The sequence below is a fragment of the Ailuropoda melanoleuca genome, chromosome 4, assembly GCF_002007445.2.
Source record: "Ailuropoda melanoleuca isolate Jingjing chromosome 4, ASM200744v2, whole genome shotgun sequence".
Lineage (NCBI taxonomy): Eukaryota > Metazoa > Chordata > Mammalia > Carnivora > Ursidae > Ailuropoda > Ailuropoda melanoleuca.
This window is the reverse complement of record NC_048221.1, coordinates 126,054,706-126,074,194: the sequence shown is the minus strand read 5'-3', so window position 1 is coordinate 126,074,194 and position 19,489 is coordinate 126,054,706. Positions and strand designations below refer to the sequence as shown.

The 19,489-nt window shown below is 36.4% G+C and overlaps 1 protein-coding gene across 1 annotated transcript in view; it reads right to left on the bottom strand.

Moving 5' to 3' along the window:
• Window positions 1-19,489, bottom strand: part of ATAD2B (ATPase family AAA domain containing 2B) — a 152,189-nt gene that overhangs the window by 121,328 nt on the left and 11,372 nt on the right. Inside the window, exon 2 of the mRNA XM_011235412.3 lies at window positions 5,867-6,018. Within this exon, the coding sequence (XP_011233714.2) occupies window positions 5,867-6,018 (152 nt within the window). The remainder of the gene's footprint in view (window positions 1-5,866; window positions 6,019-19,489) is intronic.

Below are 19,489 nucleotides of genomic sequence, written 5' to 3'. Positions count from 1 at the left end.
TACTCTAAGATTGGTAATATACCAATTAACAAAATATACTTGCTATGAGTCATTTCATTACTTCAAGAAAAACTTTAATAGATTATAAACTGAATTTACTCTGTTTTCAACTCTATATAATATAAAGTCCAAAGAAGAGGCTTAAGCTTAACATGTACCGTAAACTTAACTGATACCATTAGCAGCAATGGTCACAGACATTTATTATTGGTTTTAACAAAATAAAAATCAAACAATGACAAATTTATTCAAACAATAAATTGTAGGAAGAATAAAGTCCTTGAACCATTTAATAATTTCTCCAAAATATTTTATTACACATTCTAACCTGACAAATGAAAACTTAGATAATTTCTCAAAATAGACATTGTATAATTCTCCCTTATGGGTGGAGGAAAACAAATGTTAATTCAGTAAGATACTTAAATGATCATCAAAGCATGAAGACTTAAAAAAATTCACAGTATGCTTCTGTATAATTAGAAAGTCAAAAACAAAAACTAAATTGCTACATAATAAAATAATTGTCAATGTAAACTTACTAAGATATTTTTTAAATACTCAAAGATTGTTATTTTCAAAAATTAAAAAAAGGGAAAGGCCATTCAGAAAATAGTAAATATATGATTATCTTCTGTTCTATTATCTATACAGTTTGCACAAAATTTTCTTTTAATAGAAGTATACTTGATACACAATGTTATAGTAGTTTCAGGGGCATAACACCTTATTCAACAAGTCTATACATTATGCTGTGCTCACCACAAGTGTAGCTCCCAACTGTCATCACACAATGCTATTACAATACCACTAACTGGCTATATTCCCCATGCTGTACCTTTCATCCCTCTGACTTATTCATTCCATAACTGGAAGCCTGTTATCACCCACTCCTGTTTGTACAAATTTTCTTAACTAAAATATTCTAATGTTTTGGGTTACTCCGGCACTCCTCATGCTCAATTTTAAATGTTAAATATTAAATGTTAATTATAAATGCCCTTGCCTAATAAATGTCAGAACCAGGATGACTAAAGGATATACATAAAAACTCAAACTGTTACATGTACTCATACTGTCAAAAATGCAAAAACAAAAAACTCCAGCCCTCCTTTCCCCCAGAAAACAACAAAACTCAATCTAATATGCTACACCCCTTGGAAAGTATTTCATTTTTAGCATCTTTGTATACAAAGTACACATAAAGTAATGAAATTGGTGTATTAACATATCTTTCCTTGGAAGATTATACATATCAAATTTTCTGAACTCACTTAAAACCACATAGAAAAGTCAATTTTACTACTTTCATGATATACTTTGGCTTTGGACCCAACATAATATTAACTCAGTTTGATCAGTTTATTTACAAGTCTTGGCTCCAAATGAATTTTAGTGTATGCAAAAACGAATCGTTGAAATTGTACATACTTAAATTATTCAAAAACATAAGATGCTAACCCTGAAATCATTGTACAAAAGAAATCTAAAACTTTTGTGAACAATAGCAACATCACTGGAAAAAAAGCACAATAAGCTTTTTGTTCCTCTGAAGAAGACAATGCTTACTTGGCTTTTATTTCGTTGCCAATGAAAGATCTGTTTTAAAAGGGAAAAATAAAAATTTATTCTTCAATCAGTCCAATTACCTTATAATCATAGATTATTGTCATCCTTTTCCATTACCATTTCTCTTTATAAAGACGAAAAAGAACAAAAAGGAGACAGAATTTTAAATACTTGAGTATGGAAAGAGAGAATACTGGGATTTTAAGAACTGGCCTGCCTATACAATAATATATATGCCTTAAAAAGTTCCTTAAATCAATGTTGCCCAAAGTTAATCACTTAAAATGTAACTAGGTGAGTTCACTGCTTAAATGAAAGCTCCAATAAGTCTTTTATGATTACGAAGTCTCCTTATTTTCGAAAAAGGGGAGTGGGTGGAAATATTTCCCTGTATCTACGTTTCCTAAATTTTGTATTTATTTTTATCTTTTTTCCTAAATTTTTTTTCTTATTTATTTGACAGAGAGACAGCCAGCGAGAGAGGGAACACAAGCAGGGGGAGTGAGAGAGGGAACACAAGCAGGGGGAGTGGAAGAGGAAGAAGAAGGTTCCCAGGGGACCAGGGAGCCCAATGCGGGGCTTGATCCCAGGACCCCGGATCACGCACGCCCTGGGCCAAAGGCAGACGCTTAACGACTGAGCCACCCAGGCGCCCCTTTCCTAAATTTTTTAAGCAAAGAAAGCATTACTTTACATTAGATGATTATTATGTTATAATTTTCTACACCTTTAGTTATCTGGAGCATACTACCGATGCAGTACTAGGCTACTAGTAATCATTACTTATTCTCCCTTTCCCATATAAACCCAAGGCATTTCGTGATTTAGAGGTTTTAAACCTCATTTCAGGAAAAGCCTCAGTTTGGAAAGACCTTAACCAATACTACCTATAAATTCTAATAATGTGCCTCAGCAGTTTAACACAAGTGGTTACATTTCTGCCTAACCTCACTCCTCTCTCATCATCTGACCACAAAACAAAATTTTCACACATACTACAGTTAAGTATACAGTTAGTCTTATCAAAGATTTAATTTTGTCTGTATCTTAGAGTTTGTGTTTCTATTATTCTAGAGATATTAAATGCATGTCACATTCTTTAGGGTGCCTCCTCCAGCAATACAGAAGGACAGAGACATGTGCATGCATGCACACACCCACAGCATCCCAGTCAAATAAATGTCTAGCAGCTAAATAAATATCAGCTGACAAAAATGGGATTCTTTACTGAAAATTTTTGTAAGCTACAACATCTATCTAGGCTAGCATGGGTATTTGTGAATTTCTACATACAAGATAAAGAAGAATGTATAGTAAAATTTTTAACCAAAATAATCCTTACTTTATAAAAAATTATGATAATTATGTTGATAAACTTGAGCCTTTAAATATATAAGCCCAGATTTCTCCCCCCAAAAAAACTCACAATCTATTTCAAATCATTTATGAAAACTTCAAAGTTCTAGTTCCTCTTTTACCTCTATCTTCATCCAATTACTGAGCTCTCAAAAGAAAAATTATTTCACCAAGCAACAGTAATTTTTTTAAAAATTTAGCAGTCTTGGGCGTCTGGATGGCTCAGTCAGTTAAGCATCCTACTCTTGATTTTGGCTCAGGTCATGATCCCAGGGTTGTGAGATCGAGCCATGTGTCAGGCTCTGCGCTGGGTGTGGAGCCTACTTAAGATTCTCTCTCTCCTGGGGCGCCTGGGTGGTTTAGTTGTTAAGTGGCTGCCTTCGGCTCAGGGCTCGATCCCAGAGTCCTGGGATCGAGCTCCACATCAGGCTCCCTGCCCCACTGGGAGCCTGCTTCTTCCTTTCCCACTCCCCCTGCTTGTGTTCCCTCTCTCACTGGCTGTCTCTCTCTCTGTCAAATAAATAAATAAAATCTTAAAAAAAAAACGATTATCTCTCTCCATATTAATGAACTGTATGTTCATTAATAGAATTTAAATTTTAAAAATAAAATTTATCTTAAAAAAGATTATCTCTCTCCTTCCCCCTCTGTCCCTCCCCACCTGCTCATGCTCAATCTCTCTTTCTCCCCAGAAAAAATTTAAAAATTAAAAATTAAAAATGTAGTGGTCTTTACAAAGTCCTTTAGGATTCATTATTTTTCAGTGAATACTAATTCTTATCTATATTCACTTTTCCCCCAAATGAATCACATTTGTAACAAAGTGTTTCTTTGAAAGAATCTTAATAATTTTTACTTTAGATGCTCGTAAGACCTTAGATTACCAAAATAAAGGAATTGGGATTCTCAGGCTCATGACATAAAAACAAACACAAGCTGCCATATAAATCCTGATTTTTGTATTTATACTATCTCAAAATCTAAAATATTTTTAACTACAAGTTTCCCTCAAAATTCAATTCTCTTGAATCTATTAAGTCAAATGGTGTCTTCTTTTCAGGTCATCTGAAACACCAAAACATTCTAACAATGTAGCACTTACATTCCTAGATGAAAATTTAACTCAAAAAGTTTTTTTTTTTTTTTAAAGATTTTATTTATTTATTTATTTGACAGAGATAGAGACAGCCAGCGAGAGAGGGAACACAGCAGGGGAGTGGGAGAGAAGAAGCAGGCCCCCAGTAGAGGAGCCCGATGTGGGAACCCCCCCCCCCCCCCGAGCTGAAGGCAGACACTTAATGACTGCATTACCCAGGCGCCCCTAACTCAAAAAGTTCTTAAATTGTTAATCTTCTGCCAAAATATGAATAATAAATTGTTAGTATTCATTATTTCTCAAGCTTTCCATTCAAAATGTTCTTAGTATTTTTTTAAAAAGGAGTATCACACTAAGGCACCTAAATGGAAGCAAAACTCTTTCCCCAAAACAATTTTTGAGGCTTTTTTTATACAAAAGACATGATCAAGATCAATTTACACAAAAGCCTTCTGAGTGGCTAAGATGCAGAAAATCAAGTGCCCGTTATATACTCTAACTGTTAAAATTATCTTACAGTGAAAGGTCAAATTTGACACTAAAAGAACATTTTTAAGAAACATTTATCTAGAAAAAGCAGCCTGATTTATTCATGTAATAAACATAGGATACAGATTACAACAGGTAGATCAAGTCTAGAAGTGTAATTAAAGGGCAGTACTCATTTTAAGTAGCATCATTTATAGTGACTTGGATCTGTTTTATCTCACAGATTAAATAGTGTGGGAAAAGAAAAATCAACAGGTTATGATTCAAGATTTTCCTACTTAGCTCCCAAACAATGCAAAATAAAAAACTTACAGTAAAGTGGTGCATCTCCTGGAACATACTGAAACAGGTACAAGACTCTTTAGGGACTAGTAAATGTATACGGCCTATCAAAGTCTATATAACCCCAAGATTTTTTTTCATTAAAGAGTAACAGTATCCAGGGACGCCTGGGTGGTTCAGATGGTTAAACCGGCTGCCTTTGGCTCAGGTCCTGATCTCCTCCATCGCAGGACTCCTAGCTCAGCAGGGAGTATGCTTCTCCCTCTCCCTCTGCTCCTGCCCCCCTGCTTGTGCTCTGTCTCTCTCTCTCTCTCTCAAATGAATAAATAAAAATCTTTAAAATAAATTTAAAAAAAAGAGTAATAGTATCCAGAATTTACCTGCACATATAAAATCAAGTATTTTTTAAGTACTTCAAGGAGGAAGGAAACCAAAGGATTTCCCTTTTACTTTTGTTTGTAGTCAGCACACCGTCAGCACTTCTACATCAAAGACTGGAGAAAAGAGAAGCTAAAAATTCTGAGTTCAAAGTTTAAATCTTTTCTGTGTGTGTGCCTATCTTACCCACATTAAATTATTATTTACTTTGGTAAGTGTGTAAAAGTTAAGTTTTCCTGATATGTATCGAGCCAAACCCAAAGCAAATTTAAACTGAAAAAAGACAAACGAAAAGATTTCTTTAAAAATTAATTTTGATTTTATTACATTTTAGTATATCAAGTATATTTAATAATTTTAGAAAGTAGAGATTTTACTTTATTTTCATATAAAAATATAATTCTAACCAAATGTCTTTATTTAAAAACTTCCAGGAGTCTAAGTATGTATGCATATTCAAGACCTATCGAAATCCTTGTTTTAGTAATAATGGTTTCCATTATACACTACATATTTTTATATAACAAATATATTTTATGTGATAAAATAAAAACATACAAAATCATAAAACAAGTTTAAAAATTTCTACATATTTCTAGACAATAGTGGCTTTACAATTTAAGAAAATTAGCATATGAGCCCTGAATCATATCAAATAATTCATGAATAAACAATGGATGAGTTCTCACTTCTCACCTGGCCTGTCCAGTTGATATGTTCCATTCCTCTCGCTGACCAGTACTTCGTGATTTTGATTTGTCTTTGCAAACAGAATCAGGTTGTTTCAAAGTGCGTTTGGCTGGAGGAGACACGTGGCTATCACTTAAACTACCATCAACTTCAGCTTTCTGAAAGACAGTTAAAAATGTATTTATTATTCCTCTTAAAACACGGAATTCCTAAATTCTTGATAAGGTCCAGTATTTATTCAACCAATAAATATTTACTAAATGAAGCACTCTACAAGTACAGCAAATGTAATAATCTGTAAATACAGAATCAAAGGAGTTAGATTACATTTATAATCAGAAAAGGATATAGTTTGTTATTTTAAAATAGTTTCAAGCCTACAGAAAAGATGTGTGTATGTATCTTTTTATGACATGATTCTTGATTCTCTCCTCAATACTCCAATACATACATCCCAAAACAAGGATACTTTGATACATTAGCATCATATAATCCTTCCAATCAGGAAACCAACACTGATATAACACAGAGCCAATCCACAAACACATTCAAATTTTATTTGATCCAGGTTCAGCATCTTATCCAGGAACATATACTGTATTTAGTTATTAAATCTCCTCTGTCTTCTTCAATGTGGAATAGTTCTTTAGTTTCCCCCCATCTTTCATGCCCTTGACTATAAAGAGAGTACAGCCCTTTAGTTCTCTAGGATGACCCTCAAAGTGGGTCTGATGCTCCTCAACCAAATTCAGACCATATATTCTTGGAAAAAACATACAGAAATGATACCGTTCATACTTTACTTACCCAACATTAGGTATAACCTTGACCACCTGGTCAAGTTGGTATCTGCCAGGTTTCTCCACCATAAAGTCACTATTTTTCCATTTGTGTCTGATTAGATTTAGTGAGGAATTATTCTGATAATTCACCAGTATTCTATTCCTCATCAAACCTCCACCCACCAGCCATTAGCATTCATTGACTATTTTTGTTTTTATCCAATAACACTGTGATGGTGATTACCTAATCCCATCATTCCTTCTACATTTTTTAGTTCACATTTTACTTTAAAAAGCTTTCCCTCCATCCCCTTGCCCAATTCATTTACTCATTACTTTGAACAGTATGAACTCATTGATTCTTATTTTATACTATAGCTTATAATCCATTACTCTATTTTGTTGCTCAATTTACACAAGATTTGGCAATCGAGGGCCCTTTCAAAGTGGTTCTGGTACCCTTTTGAGATTACCCCATCGTTCTGAGTACTTCCTTGCATTCTGACACAAAAGAAATCTCGAAGCTCATCTTATACTTTCCCTCCCTGACTCTAGAATTAGTCATTTCTCTAAGGAGCCCTGACTCCTTTTAATCAAGGATAGTATTTAGAAATTGGGACGCCTGGGTAGTTCAATCAGTTAAGCGTCCGACTCTTGGTTTTGGCTTAGATCATGATTTCATGGGTCATGGGATCCAGCCCCTTGTTGGGCTCCGTGCTCAGTCAGAAGTCCGCTTGAAGATTCTCTCCCTTTGTCATCCCTCCCACTAGCACACACGTGCTCTCTCTCAAATAAATAAATCTTAAAAAAAAAAAAAGAAAGAAAGAAACCAAGATGTGGGCATCAGGTGTGCTCACTGTCACTGGGCCTTCACTGTTACTGAGTACTCAGCACAGGCAGCTAGGAAATACATGAATATAAACATACATATAAATCTACACATCTAAACCTATTTATTTATCTGTGCATGAATAATAACATACTTGTATACACGAAGGCTTCTAATTCTAATCCCACACTTTAAGTTTCTTTCTACACTTTCCCATGTTTGTAAGCTCTTCTCAGGGAGAAACATGGCTTCCATTATCTTCAATACATTTATCGCTTTTTTAAACAAATTAATAATTTGTTTAAAATAACCAATTTCGGGGCACCTGGGTGGCACAGCGGTTAAGCGTCTGCCTTCGGCTCAGGGCGTGATCTCGGCGTTATGAGATCGAGCCCCACATCAGGCTCTTGGACTATGAGCCTGCTTCTTCCTCTCCCACTCCCCCTGCTTGTGTTCCCTCTCTCGCTGGCTGTCTCTATCTCTGTCGAATAAATAAATAAATCTTTAAAAAAAAAAATAACCAATTTCTTTTTTTTTTTTAAGATTTTTTTTTAATTTTTATTTGACAGAGAGAGACAGCCAGCGAGACAGGGAACACAAGCAGGGGGAGTGGGAGAGGAAGAAGCAGGCTCTTAGCAGAGGAGCCTGATACCAAAACGCTGGGATCACGCCCTGAGCCGAGGGCAGACGCTTAACGACTGCGCCACCCAGGTGCCCCTAAAATAACCAATTTCTTAACCAGAGACCTCCATCCATCACATTTCCATTATTCCCTCCCCAGCCGTATGTCCTCAGACTACAGAAAGGTCAGTAACTGTACAGCAGCTCTCCTCTTTACCACTCAATTCCTTGGATATTGGGCAAGTGGGTAAGAGAGCAGAGAGAAGATTAACCTTTACTTTAGAGATGATTTAATTCATATACTAATACTTCATCACTTGACATTATAGATCAGTATTTCAAAGGTATATGTGATCGTTTTCAATATGCTACCAAATAAATATATTAAAGTGTTATTTCCTTTTATTCTACAAATTTAAGAAATATGAGAACTATCCAATTCATAAATGCACATTTCTAAATCCTGTTTTCCCAAAGCAAGACAAGTACATTATACAACTAACTAGTCAAAATGTAGCCATTAGCAAACAAACTGAAGAAATACTTGTAATAGGGGCACTGGGCTGGCTCAGCTGGTAGAGCATGTGACTCCTATCTCAAGGTCTTGAGTTCAAGCCCCATGTTGTACATAGAGCTTACTCAAAAAAAAAAAAAAAAACAACTTGTAATATTTTATATGTTTAAACATACCCAAGTATAACCTGTAGATTTAAAATTCACTTCCTGAAAATTTTTTTACAGAAAGACCAATTTCTAATTTTGTGGTGTAATACAATTNTAAATAAATAAAAATTCACTTCCTGAAAATTTTTTTACAGAAAGACCAATTTCTAATTTTGTGGTGTAATACAATTTGCCATGAGCTAGTTTTAAAGCCACAAGACCACATTCATACTAAAAATTTTAACACAAAGGGAAAAACAACTAGATATTCAAACATCAGAGTGTCTATAATTAAGGAAAATAAACATATTAGTTGTATAACATACAGCATCACTTTTTAAATTACCAAGAAAAACTAGTTAGCTACTTCCAAACTATCCTCAGTAGGGGGGAAAAACTATTAAAGATGCAATCCAAACATGTAATAGCACTTTATCAATAAACATGTTTACTGTACTGAACAAATGAGTGCTTTTTAAAAATGCACCATTTCAGGGTACCTGGGTGGCTCAGTCAGTTAAGTAACTGACTGGATTTCTATTCAGGTCGTGATCCCTTGTCGGATCAAGCTGCATCAGGGTCTGCGCTCCGCAGGGTGTCTGCTTCTCTCTGCCTCTCCCTCTGCCCTTCCCCTTGCTCACTGTCTCGCTCTAAAATAATAAATCTTAAAATTGCACTATTTCACTTCCTCAGGCTCTCTTGCCTTCTCCAACCGCCACCCTTTAATGGAGTACATTAATTAACTACGCCAACACCACATGGCTAACAAATGACTGACAGAACTAGAGTAAAAAAATTTGGTCCTGTCATTCCTCATACGTAATAGTTCTCTTTCTATTATCTCAAACACTCCACCTTAGAAATTTATAAAAATACTAAGGTTAAAGTGTGTCTTAAAGGTTATCTAACTCAACTACTCATCCAAGACTTGATTACTCTCTACATTTGTCACTCCAAATGTGCTCCATCCCAGACTATCCAGAAAACATTTTTTTACAAGATCCCCAGGTGATTCCTGTATACATAAGTGTCTGAAAAGCATTATTATATCACGTGCTCAACAAGTAGTTACTGAGGAAGCGATGTCATGTTTGTGAATACTGAACTGATACCTGTGAACTACTTCACCAATTTAGACAGTCCAGGCCAGCATTACTCTTCCTAATCAAATCCTACCACTCACCCTTCAAGACCCATTTTTCCAGGGTGCTTGGCTCAGTTGGCTAAAATGTGCAACCCTTAATCTCAGGGTCGTGAGTTCAAGCCCCATAGTGAGCAGAGAGCTCACTTAAAAAAAAAAAAAAAAAGACCTATCTTTTCCTTGAAATCTTATCTGAAGGATCTAATCTAATCTAAATTGACCTTTTTCCTCTACTAGTGGCAGCTCTATCATACGTTTTGGCACTTGATTATATTCAACTACAGTTACTACATAACGCTTTGAATATCAATTTAAATGAGTCTGTAGGATTTTTTAAAATATTTATTTATTTAGGTAATCTCTACACCCAACATGGGTCTCAAACTCACGACCTTGAAATCGAGTCACATGCTCTTCCACCTGAGCCAGCCAGGTGCCCCAAGTTTGTAGGCTTATTTATTGGTCATTCTCTCATACTGTACTAGCTTTTTTCAGTTCCATTCAGGAGTGTCTCTCAAAGTGTTATTCACGTACTACCTGAATCAGAAATCACCTGATTTCTCATTTAAAGAAACGTAACCTGCTAAACTAGAAATCTCTGGAGTTGGGATATTTTTAACAAGGGCCTCCAAATGATTCTTAGTACTCAAAAGTCTGCAGACTTCTAGCATATAATACAATTTAAGTATATGAGTCACATCATCCCTACTGCTGCACTATTCTATCGTATTTTTCTTATCATGGTAGGGTTTCAATTTGGACTTGGCTCTATGACAGAGACCTCAAAATAAGTAACATTACAAAAAGCTCCTTCCCTCCAAAGAAATCTAGAGATCTAAGTAAAGCGAATAACCAAAGTGTAAATACATACAAATTAATTACTTCAGCACCATTTAATTAACTTCAAGCTTTGGGAAAGCTTTTACCTACAAACCTGTGTACTAACAGTTAGCCTTTAATAGGATGATCATAATGCTCAACTTTAACTTTTATCTTCAAAGCATTTTAGTAGTTAATTATAACCTAACCCTTTGAGGGAAGGCGTTGCCAGTTTCAGAACAAAGATACTTAAGGGAGATTACGCAATCTACCCACAGTCATGCAGCAATTTGTGTCAGATTACAATCCAGGAGTAAGAAAGGCATCTCAGACTAAGGGAATAATTGCATTTAACAAACATTTATTGAGGATCCTACTGTGTACTTAAGACTTGGAGGACAATGGTAAAAAAAGATTAAGACCTACTTGAACTCAATATACAATCTACTGGATTGACAGTCACAATGACATATGTGCCATATTGCAATAAGTACCATAATAGAAGCACACAATTCTCTGAAAACAAAAACAAAAAATGGTAACTGCCAGTAGAGACGAACAAAGATATCATAAATGATGTGGAATTTATTTTGTAAAAACATAATAATGGAGCACAAAGAATGGTCAGAGGAACATGATTCAAAAATGAGGTAACTTACAAAAGAAGTATAATAGTAATAGTGCAAAATGCTACAGAAAATAAGAGTACAATGAAAACATAAAGTCATTCCCACCTAAATGACTTTTTACTCTAAATTCTAACCTTAAAAATAGTTAATTTTTCCAATTAGCAAAAAATCATTTTCTCCTTGAGTCTTAAGAGTCTCTTAAGCCATACTCATCACCTACTACAAATACTGGCCACTATTCTACCACAAATTTCATAAAACTAGGAAAAAGAATTTGGGAATGATAAAGCAGAAAGAATTTATGCTGCTCTAATTTTTAGGGAAGACTTCCTGACCAGATGAAAATTTGTCAGAAATCTAGAACCTGGGTTTTAATGTAAAGACAAAAAGACCATATCCAAGTATAACAAAAAATAAGAAAATCTAGGAAATAAGTGAATTAGCAAACCATGAGATTAATTTGAGGCTTGATGATGGCTTCATGTAGAATTGTGGAAGTAGAAAATTAAAAACTGATTCCTTAAAGCAGAATACTTGAGAAATCAGTGATGCCAGCATTCAAATAAGCACAATAACTGTAGGTGTAAGTGATTGTTATTTTTCAGTGGGTATGGAGGGGAAGCCAGGAGACAGATGTTAAAGATGAAGTGCAATGGTGAATTCTAATTTCAAAAGTTAGGTTTAGAATTCTAGCCAGAAATGTAGGGAAATGTCTATCAGGCTGTGGGAAATGCAGCTCTGAGAGTGAGGGGAGGACTAGAGATAGATATGACACGGTAATAGAAGGAGAACATAGTAAGTGGCGCCTGGGTTGGTTAAGCATCTGACTACAGCTCAGGTCGTGATCTCAGGCTCCTGGGATCCAGCCCCATGCGGAGCCCCATGTGGGGCAACACGTTCAGCAGGGAGTCTGCTTCTCCCTCTCTCTCTGACCCACCCCCATGCACTCATGCATGCATTCTCTCTCTCTCAAATAAATAAAATCTTTTTAAAATTTTTAAAAGAAGAATCATAGGTAATTTACAGAATGAAAAAACAGAGAGCAGAAGTAAAAATCTTAAAAAGGCCTACATTCAATCGAAGAGCAGACAGGATTTTGTAGAAATCCAGAGAAAAATATATAGTGTCTCACTAAAAGAGGGGAGTGGAAGTTTATTTCAAAAGATTGAATGGGGAAAAAGCTGATAAACCTGTGCATTGGTAATTAGAACATCACTATAGGGGCGCCTGGGTGGCACAGCGGTTAAGCGTCTGCCTTCGGCTCAGGGCGTGATCCCGGCGTTATGGGATCGAGCCCCACATCAGGCTCCTCCGCTATGAGCCTGCTTCTTCCTCTCCCACTCCCCCTGCTTGTGTTCCCTCTATCGCTGGCTGTCTCTATCTCTGTCAAATAAATAAAATCTTTAAAAAAAAAAAAAAAAAAGAACATCACTATAACTTTTGTTGGGGCAAATTCTCCGAAATGCAGGATAGAAATCGCTAGGCGAAGAACTGAGAGAGCAGTGAGAAAGTACAGGTGATAACTACAGAACTATTATAGGAAGTGTCAATGAGAAGAAAGAAATAAGACAACTGTCTAAAGAGGTTACAAAGTCAAAGAAGTCAGGGAAGAATTTTTTTTAATTTTTTTTTAAATGCCCCCTTTATTTTTTTCTTAAGTAAACTCTATTCCCAATGTGGGGCTCTAACTCATGAACCCAAGATCAAGAGTCACGTGCTCTATCAACTGAGCCAGCCAGGAACCCCAAGAATTTTCTTTTTTAAAAAAGATAAGATAGGGGGCGCCTGGGTAGCGCAGTCTAAGCGTCTGCCTTCGGCTCAGGGCGAGATCCCGGCGTTCTGTGATCCAGTCCCACATAGGGCTCCTCGGCTGGGGGCCTGCTTCTTCCTCTCCCACTCCCCTGCTGTGTTCCCTCTCTCGCTGGCTGTCTCTCTGTCACATAAAAATAAAAAATAAAAAGATAAGATAGGGGCGCCTGGGTGGCTCAGTCGTTAAGCATCTGCCTTTGGCTCAGGGCATGATCTCAGCGTTATGGGATCGAGCCCCACATCAGACTCCTCCGCTGGGAGCCTGCTTCTTCCTCTCCCACTCCCCCTGCTTGTGTTCCCTCTCTTGCTGGCTGTCTCTCTCTCTCTGTCAAATAAATAAATAAAATCTTAAGAAAAAAAAAGATAAGATAAAGAGGCACCTGGGTGGCACAGCCAGGTAAGCATCCAAATCTTGGTTTTAGCTCAGGTCGGGACCTCAGGGTCGTGGGATCGAGCTCTGTGCCTGGCTCTGTGCTCAGTGTGGAGTCTGCTTAAGATTCTCTCTCCCTCTCCCCCTCCTTCTTTCTCTCTCTCTCTCTCTCAAATAAATAAATCTTAAAAAAAAAAAAGATAAAAATAAAAAATAAAAAAATAAAAGATGACCTGGTTTCTTATAAACAGAAGGAACCACAGAAGAGAATAAAATAAAACTTTAGGGGCACCTGGGTGGCTCAGTAGGTTAACTGTCTGCCTTCAGCTGAGGTCGTGAGCCTAGGGTCCTGGGACTGAACCCCATGCCGGGATGCCCACTCAGTGGGGAGTCTGCTTCTCCCTCTGCCTCTCCCCATGCTTCTGCACTCTCTCTCTGTCAAATAAATAAATATTTTTTAAAAATAAATATACTTTAAAAAGTAAGATAACTGATGGAAAAAAGACACTTGAAAAGACAAAAAAAAAAACAAAATAGGAATATTATCACCCAGGTTAGATCAAAAAATGTATGAGTACAATCAATCTTTCCCAGTTTCCTATATAAGACAGTCCTTTCTTCTACCTTTTTAAAAAAAATAAATAAGTACTCCTGCTTTCATGAGAAAGCTTGGAAGAGCAATTTCTTTGTCTTTCAGCAGTTACCATGACTGCAAAAAAACAAACTCACACTATTTATTTGCTTAGGGCCAATACTATTCCACAAAGTCCTAAAACTTCAGGCTCACAAAAGATCCTAAATTTTCCTCAAATACCCCAAGAGCAATGGCTTACTAGTTTAAGATTACCAAACAAAAATGAATATATGAAAGGATATACAAAGAGACAAAAATATATACAAGTGAGCTGAGGAATTGTAAAAAAACCAAAAATAGTCTATTGTAATTTAGGATACATTTTTCTCCATGGAAAATAGTTTTTAATCTGAAAATAATACATAACTTAAAATAAGAAAGAGACATGGGTACAGAAAGATGCCACAGATTTAAATGTTGGACAGGACCAGTCGTAACAGCACAACCACTGTAATTAAAAACTACTATTCACCTCGTAAGATTGTTTAGAAGAACCAGGTGAGGCAGTAGAAGTAACAAGTATTACACCTACAGCATGGCAGTGGATACAGTTTCAAGCAAGAGCACTTGCTCAGCTTTGTAGGATTAATGTAACTCCATAAGTTTATTAAATTCTCTTTAGTGAATTCATTCCTTTCACAAATAAAATGTATTAAGCACCTGTTATTGTGTTAGATACTAAAAATACTTGAAGACAAGAAAGTCTCTGCTCTCCAAGAAAGTTAAAGCCTAACTCCTTAAAACAGCCAGTAAAAGTATATAAAAACTTAATAGTTCTCAGAGTATTGGGGAGTGGGATGCATACTGATTTAACCTGTTTAGAGAACAATTTTTAAAAAACCTATAAAAATTTAAAATACGTATATCTTGGGGCGCCTGGGTAGCGCAGTCGTTAAAGCATCTGCCTTCGGCTCAGGGCGTGATCCTGGCATTGAGGGATCGAGTCCCACATCGGGCTCCTCCGCTGGGAGCCTGCTTCTTCCTCTCTCACTCCCCCTGCTGTGTTCCCTCTCTCGCTGGCTGTCTCTGTCAAATAAATAAATAAAATCTTTAAAAAAATAAAATAAAATAAATATATCTTTGACCCTGTAATTCCACTTCACCTATTAAAAAGCAGTTCATTTTCTACTATACTACTTATAATATTAAAAACACGGTGACAACCTGTGTACCAACAGGGAACAGTTACACAACAAAATATTGGAAAGTCATCAAAAAGGAGTAATACAAAAAAAAATACATGATACATAGTTTAATATCAAATAATATACAGGTTATAATTCTATTTGTTCAAAAGGTACACATATAAATTACCCATAAATACATGTGCAATGGTCTGGAAAGATGTACAGCAGCTTTAACAGTGGTTATCATTAGGAAGAATGAACTGGAGGAAACAGGGGAGGTGGGGAGGGTCTTATTTTTTTTTCTGTGTACTTCCATATTATTTGAAATAGTTCTTTTATAATATTTTTTAAAGATTTTATTTATTGAGAGAGAGAGGGAGAGAGGGAGAACAAGTGGGGGGAAGGACAGAGGGAGAGGGAGAAGCAGACTCCCTGCTCAGTGCAGAGCCTGATGCAGGGCTTGATCCCAGGACCCTGAGATCATGAACTGACTCAGCCACCCAGGTGCCCCTCATAATTTTTTTATTTAATAATTTTTAAATAAAAATAAAATATCTTGTCAAAGAGCTAAGACCAAGAATCTTGCATACTCCTTTATCTTCAGTGTCTACCTGGTACACAGAGTTACTCAATCAAAGATATTAAAGAATTTTTAAAAAGATAACTTCCTGGGGCACCTGGGTGGCACAGCGGATAAGCGTCTGCCTTTGGCTCAGGGCGTGATCCCAGCATTCTAGGATCGAGTCCCACATCAGGCTCTTCCACTATGAGCCTGCTTCTTCCTCTCCTACTCCCCCTGCTTGTGTTCCCTCTCTCGCTGGCTGTCTCTATCTCTGTCAAATAAATAAATAAATAAAATCTTTAAAAAAATAAAATAAAATAAATATATCTTTGACCCTGTAATTCCACTTCACCTATTAAAAAGCAGTTCATTTTCTACTATACTACTTATAATATTAAAAACACGGTGACAACCTGTGTACCAACAGGGAACAGTTACACAACAAAATATTGGAAAGTCATCAAAAAGGAGTAATACAAAAAAAAATACATGATACATAGTTTAATATCAAATAATATACAGGTTATAATTCTATTTGTTCAAAAGGTACACATATAAATTACCCATAAATACATGTGCAATGGTCTGGAAAGATGTACAGCAGCTTTAACAGTGGTTATCATTAGGAAGAATGAACTGGAGGAAACAGGGGAGGTGGGGAGGGTCTTATTTTTTTTTCTGTGTACTTCCATATTATTTGAAATAGTTCTTTTATAATATTTTTTAAAGATTTTATTTATTGAGAGAGAGAGGGAGAGAGGGAGAACAAGTGGGGGGAAGGACAGAGGGAGAGGGAGAAGCAGACTCCCTGCTCAGTGCAGAGCCTGATGCAGGGCTTGATCCCAGGACCCTGAGATCATGAACTGACTCAGCCACCCAGGTGCCCCTCATAATTTTTTTATTTAATAATTTTTAAATAAAAATAAAATATCTTGTCAAAGAGCTAAGACCAAGAATCTTGCATACTCCTTTATCTTCAGTGTCTACCTGGTACACAGAGTTACTCAATCAAAGATATTAAAGAATTTTTAAAAAGATAACTTCCTGGGTTCAGTCAGCAGAGTATGCAAATTTTAAGCTCAGGGTCTTGAGTTCAAGTCCCAAGGTGGGTGTAGAGATTACTTTTAAAAAAAAAAAAAAAAAGAGGGGCACCTGGATGGTTCAGTTGGATAAGCCCTGCCTTCAGTTCAGGTCATGATCCCAGGGTCCTGGGATCCAGCCCCACATTGGGCTTCCTCCTAAGCAGGGAGCCTGCTTCTCCCTCTCCCCCTGCTTGTGCTTTTTCCCTCACTCTCACTCTGTCAAATAAATAAATAAAATATTTTTAAAAACCATGATTTTAAATAAATAATAAAATAAACAATAAAAAACAAATTTTTTTTTTAAAAAGAAAGAAAAAAATTTCCATTTTCAGCTAACTGCTGCTTCCAAATAATTGTATGCTCAGTTGGTGCGGTCACTCTGGAAAACAGTACGGAGTTTCCTCAAAAAGTTGAAACTGGGGCTGAAAATTATGATCCAGTAATTGCTCTACTGGGTATTTACCCCAAAAATACAACAGTAGTGATCCAAAGGGGCACCTACACCCCAATGTTTATAGCAGCAATGTCCACAATAGACAAACTATGGAAAGAGCCCGGATGTCCATCGACAGATGAATGGATAAAAATGTGGCGTATATATACAATGGAATATTACCCAGCCATTAAAAGATGAAATCTTGCCATTTACAACAACATGGATAGAACTAGAGGGTATTATGCTATGTGAAATAAGTCAATCAGAGAAAGACAATTATCATATGATCTCACTGCTATGTGGAATTTAAGAAACAGGCAGAGGATCATAGGGGAAGAGAGGAAAAAATGAAACAAGACGAAACCAGAGGGGGAGACAAACCCTAAGAGACTCTTAATCATAGGAAACAAACTGAGGGTTGCTGGAGGGGAGGAGGATGGAGGGATGGGGTAACTGGGTGATGGACATTGGGGAGGGTATGTGTTGTACTGAGCACTGGGTATTATATAAGACTGATGAATCACAGACCTGTACCCCTGAAACAAATAATACATGTTAATTAATTGCATTTAAATAAATTTTAACAGGAAACAGAATACAAAACAAAACAAAAACCTTCCAGGGAAGTTTCAGAGGAGGGGCCAAGGGCAGGACGCTCCAAAATGTGCCACTTTGGCATATTATTTTAAATAAAAGTTACTTTAGAAACCAATCAAAAAGAGCATGCTGACCCCTCAACCCCAACCTGCCTAAAAAAATAAAGTAAAATAAAATTAAATGAAATGAAATAATTGTATGCTCTTGAGCAACTATCACTTCCCCTCAATTCTTCCATCTCATAAATTTGGAAACCAAATTAGAATAGTAAAAACTAAAAAATGAAAATTAAATTAAAATTCTAAATTTTAAATTAACGTATTTTCAAATTTTTAACATAGACTCCACCCACCAGCACATGAATTTGTGCTGCCATCTCATTTGTGCACATCTGCTAATGAAGCTCCTCCTGTTCCTATACAAATATTTAAATTTTTTATAATGTGTCACTGATTAAAAAAGAAGGTATAGCTCTGCAAGGGGTTTGGTTTTTTAAAAGTAGCTTCCCTTAACTTGCACAATCATGTACACAAGCACAACACTCATCCTGAGTGTGAGCACTGGAGTATATATACTCTAGTTAAAGGGTGTTAACAAGTTGTAAAGGAGCGGAACTTTTATCAAGAAACTTCAAGGCCTGGTGCGCCTGGGTGGCTCAGTCATTAAGCGTCTGCCTTTGGCTCAGGGCGTGATCCCAGCAGTCTGGAATCTGTTCCCACATCAGACTCCTTGGCTGGGAGCCTGCTTCTTCCTCTCCCACTCCCCAATTGTGTTCCCTCTCTCGCTGGCTGTCTCTCTCTCTCTGTCAAATAAACAAATAAAATCTTTAAAAAAAAAAAAGAAAAAGAAACTTCAAGGCTTTATCCCTTCAAGGCTTTATCCCAAGAAATGGGCCACTTAACACGTGGACACCAAAATGGTCAATAGGAGTCGGCTATAAGAAGCACCAAGTAACTATAAGTTTCTTGTTTACTCAAGTACCTGTCAATATATTTCCCCAGTAGGCAATCATAAGTGCTTAAAAACAGGGGCGCCTGGGTGGCTTAGTTGGTTAAGCGTCTGCCTTCAACGTAGGTCATGAACCCAGGGTCCTGAGATCAAGCCCCGCATCAGGCTCCCAGGGAGCCTGCTGCTTCTCCCTCTGTCTGCCACTCTCCCTGCTTGTGTGCGTTCTCTCTCTCTCTCTCTGACAAATAAATAAATAAAATCTTTGAAAGAAAAAAGAGAGATTGTTGCTGCTATTATTAAACAAAAAAAAGTGCTTAAAAACAGTTTGCTTAATTATCAATTTAAGGACAAAATTCTTCTAGGTGCCAACATCTGAATAATATGAGTCCCAGAAGTAATATTTGAAGAAATGATAATTTTAAATTATCACTAAGAAATAATAAATTGAGGCAAATGGCTGACTCAGTCAGAAGAGCATGAGTTCAGGCCCCACGTTAGGTGTAGAGATTACTTAAAAATAAATAAATAAATAAAATAAAAAGAAACAATAAATTGACCACAATCTTAAAAAGATGTACCA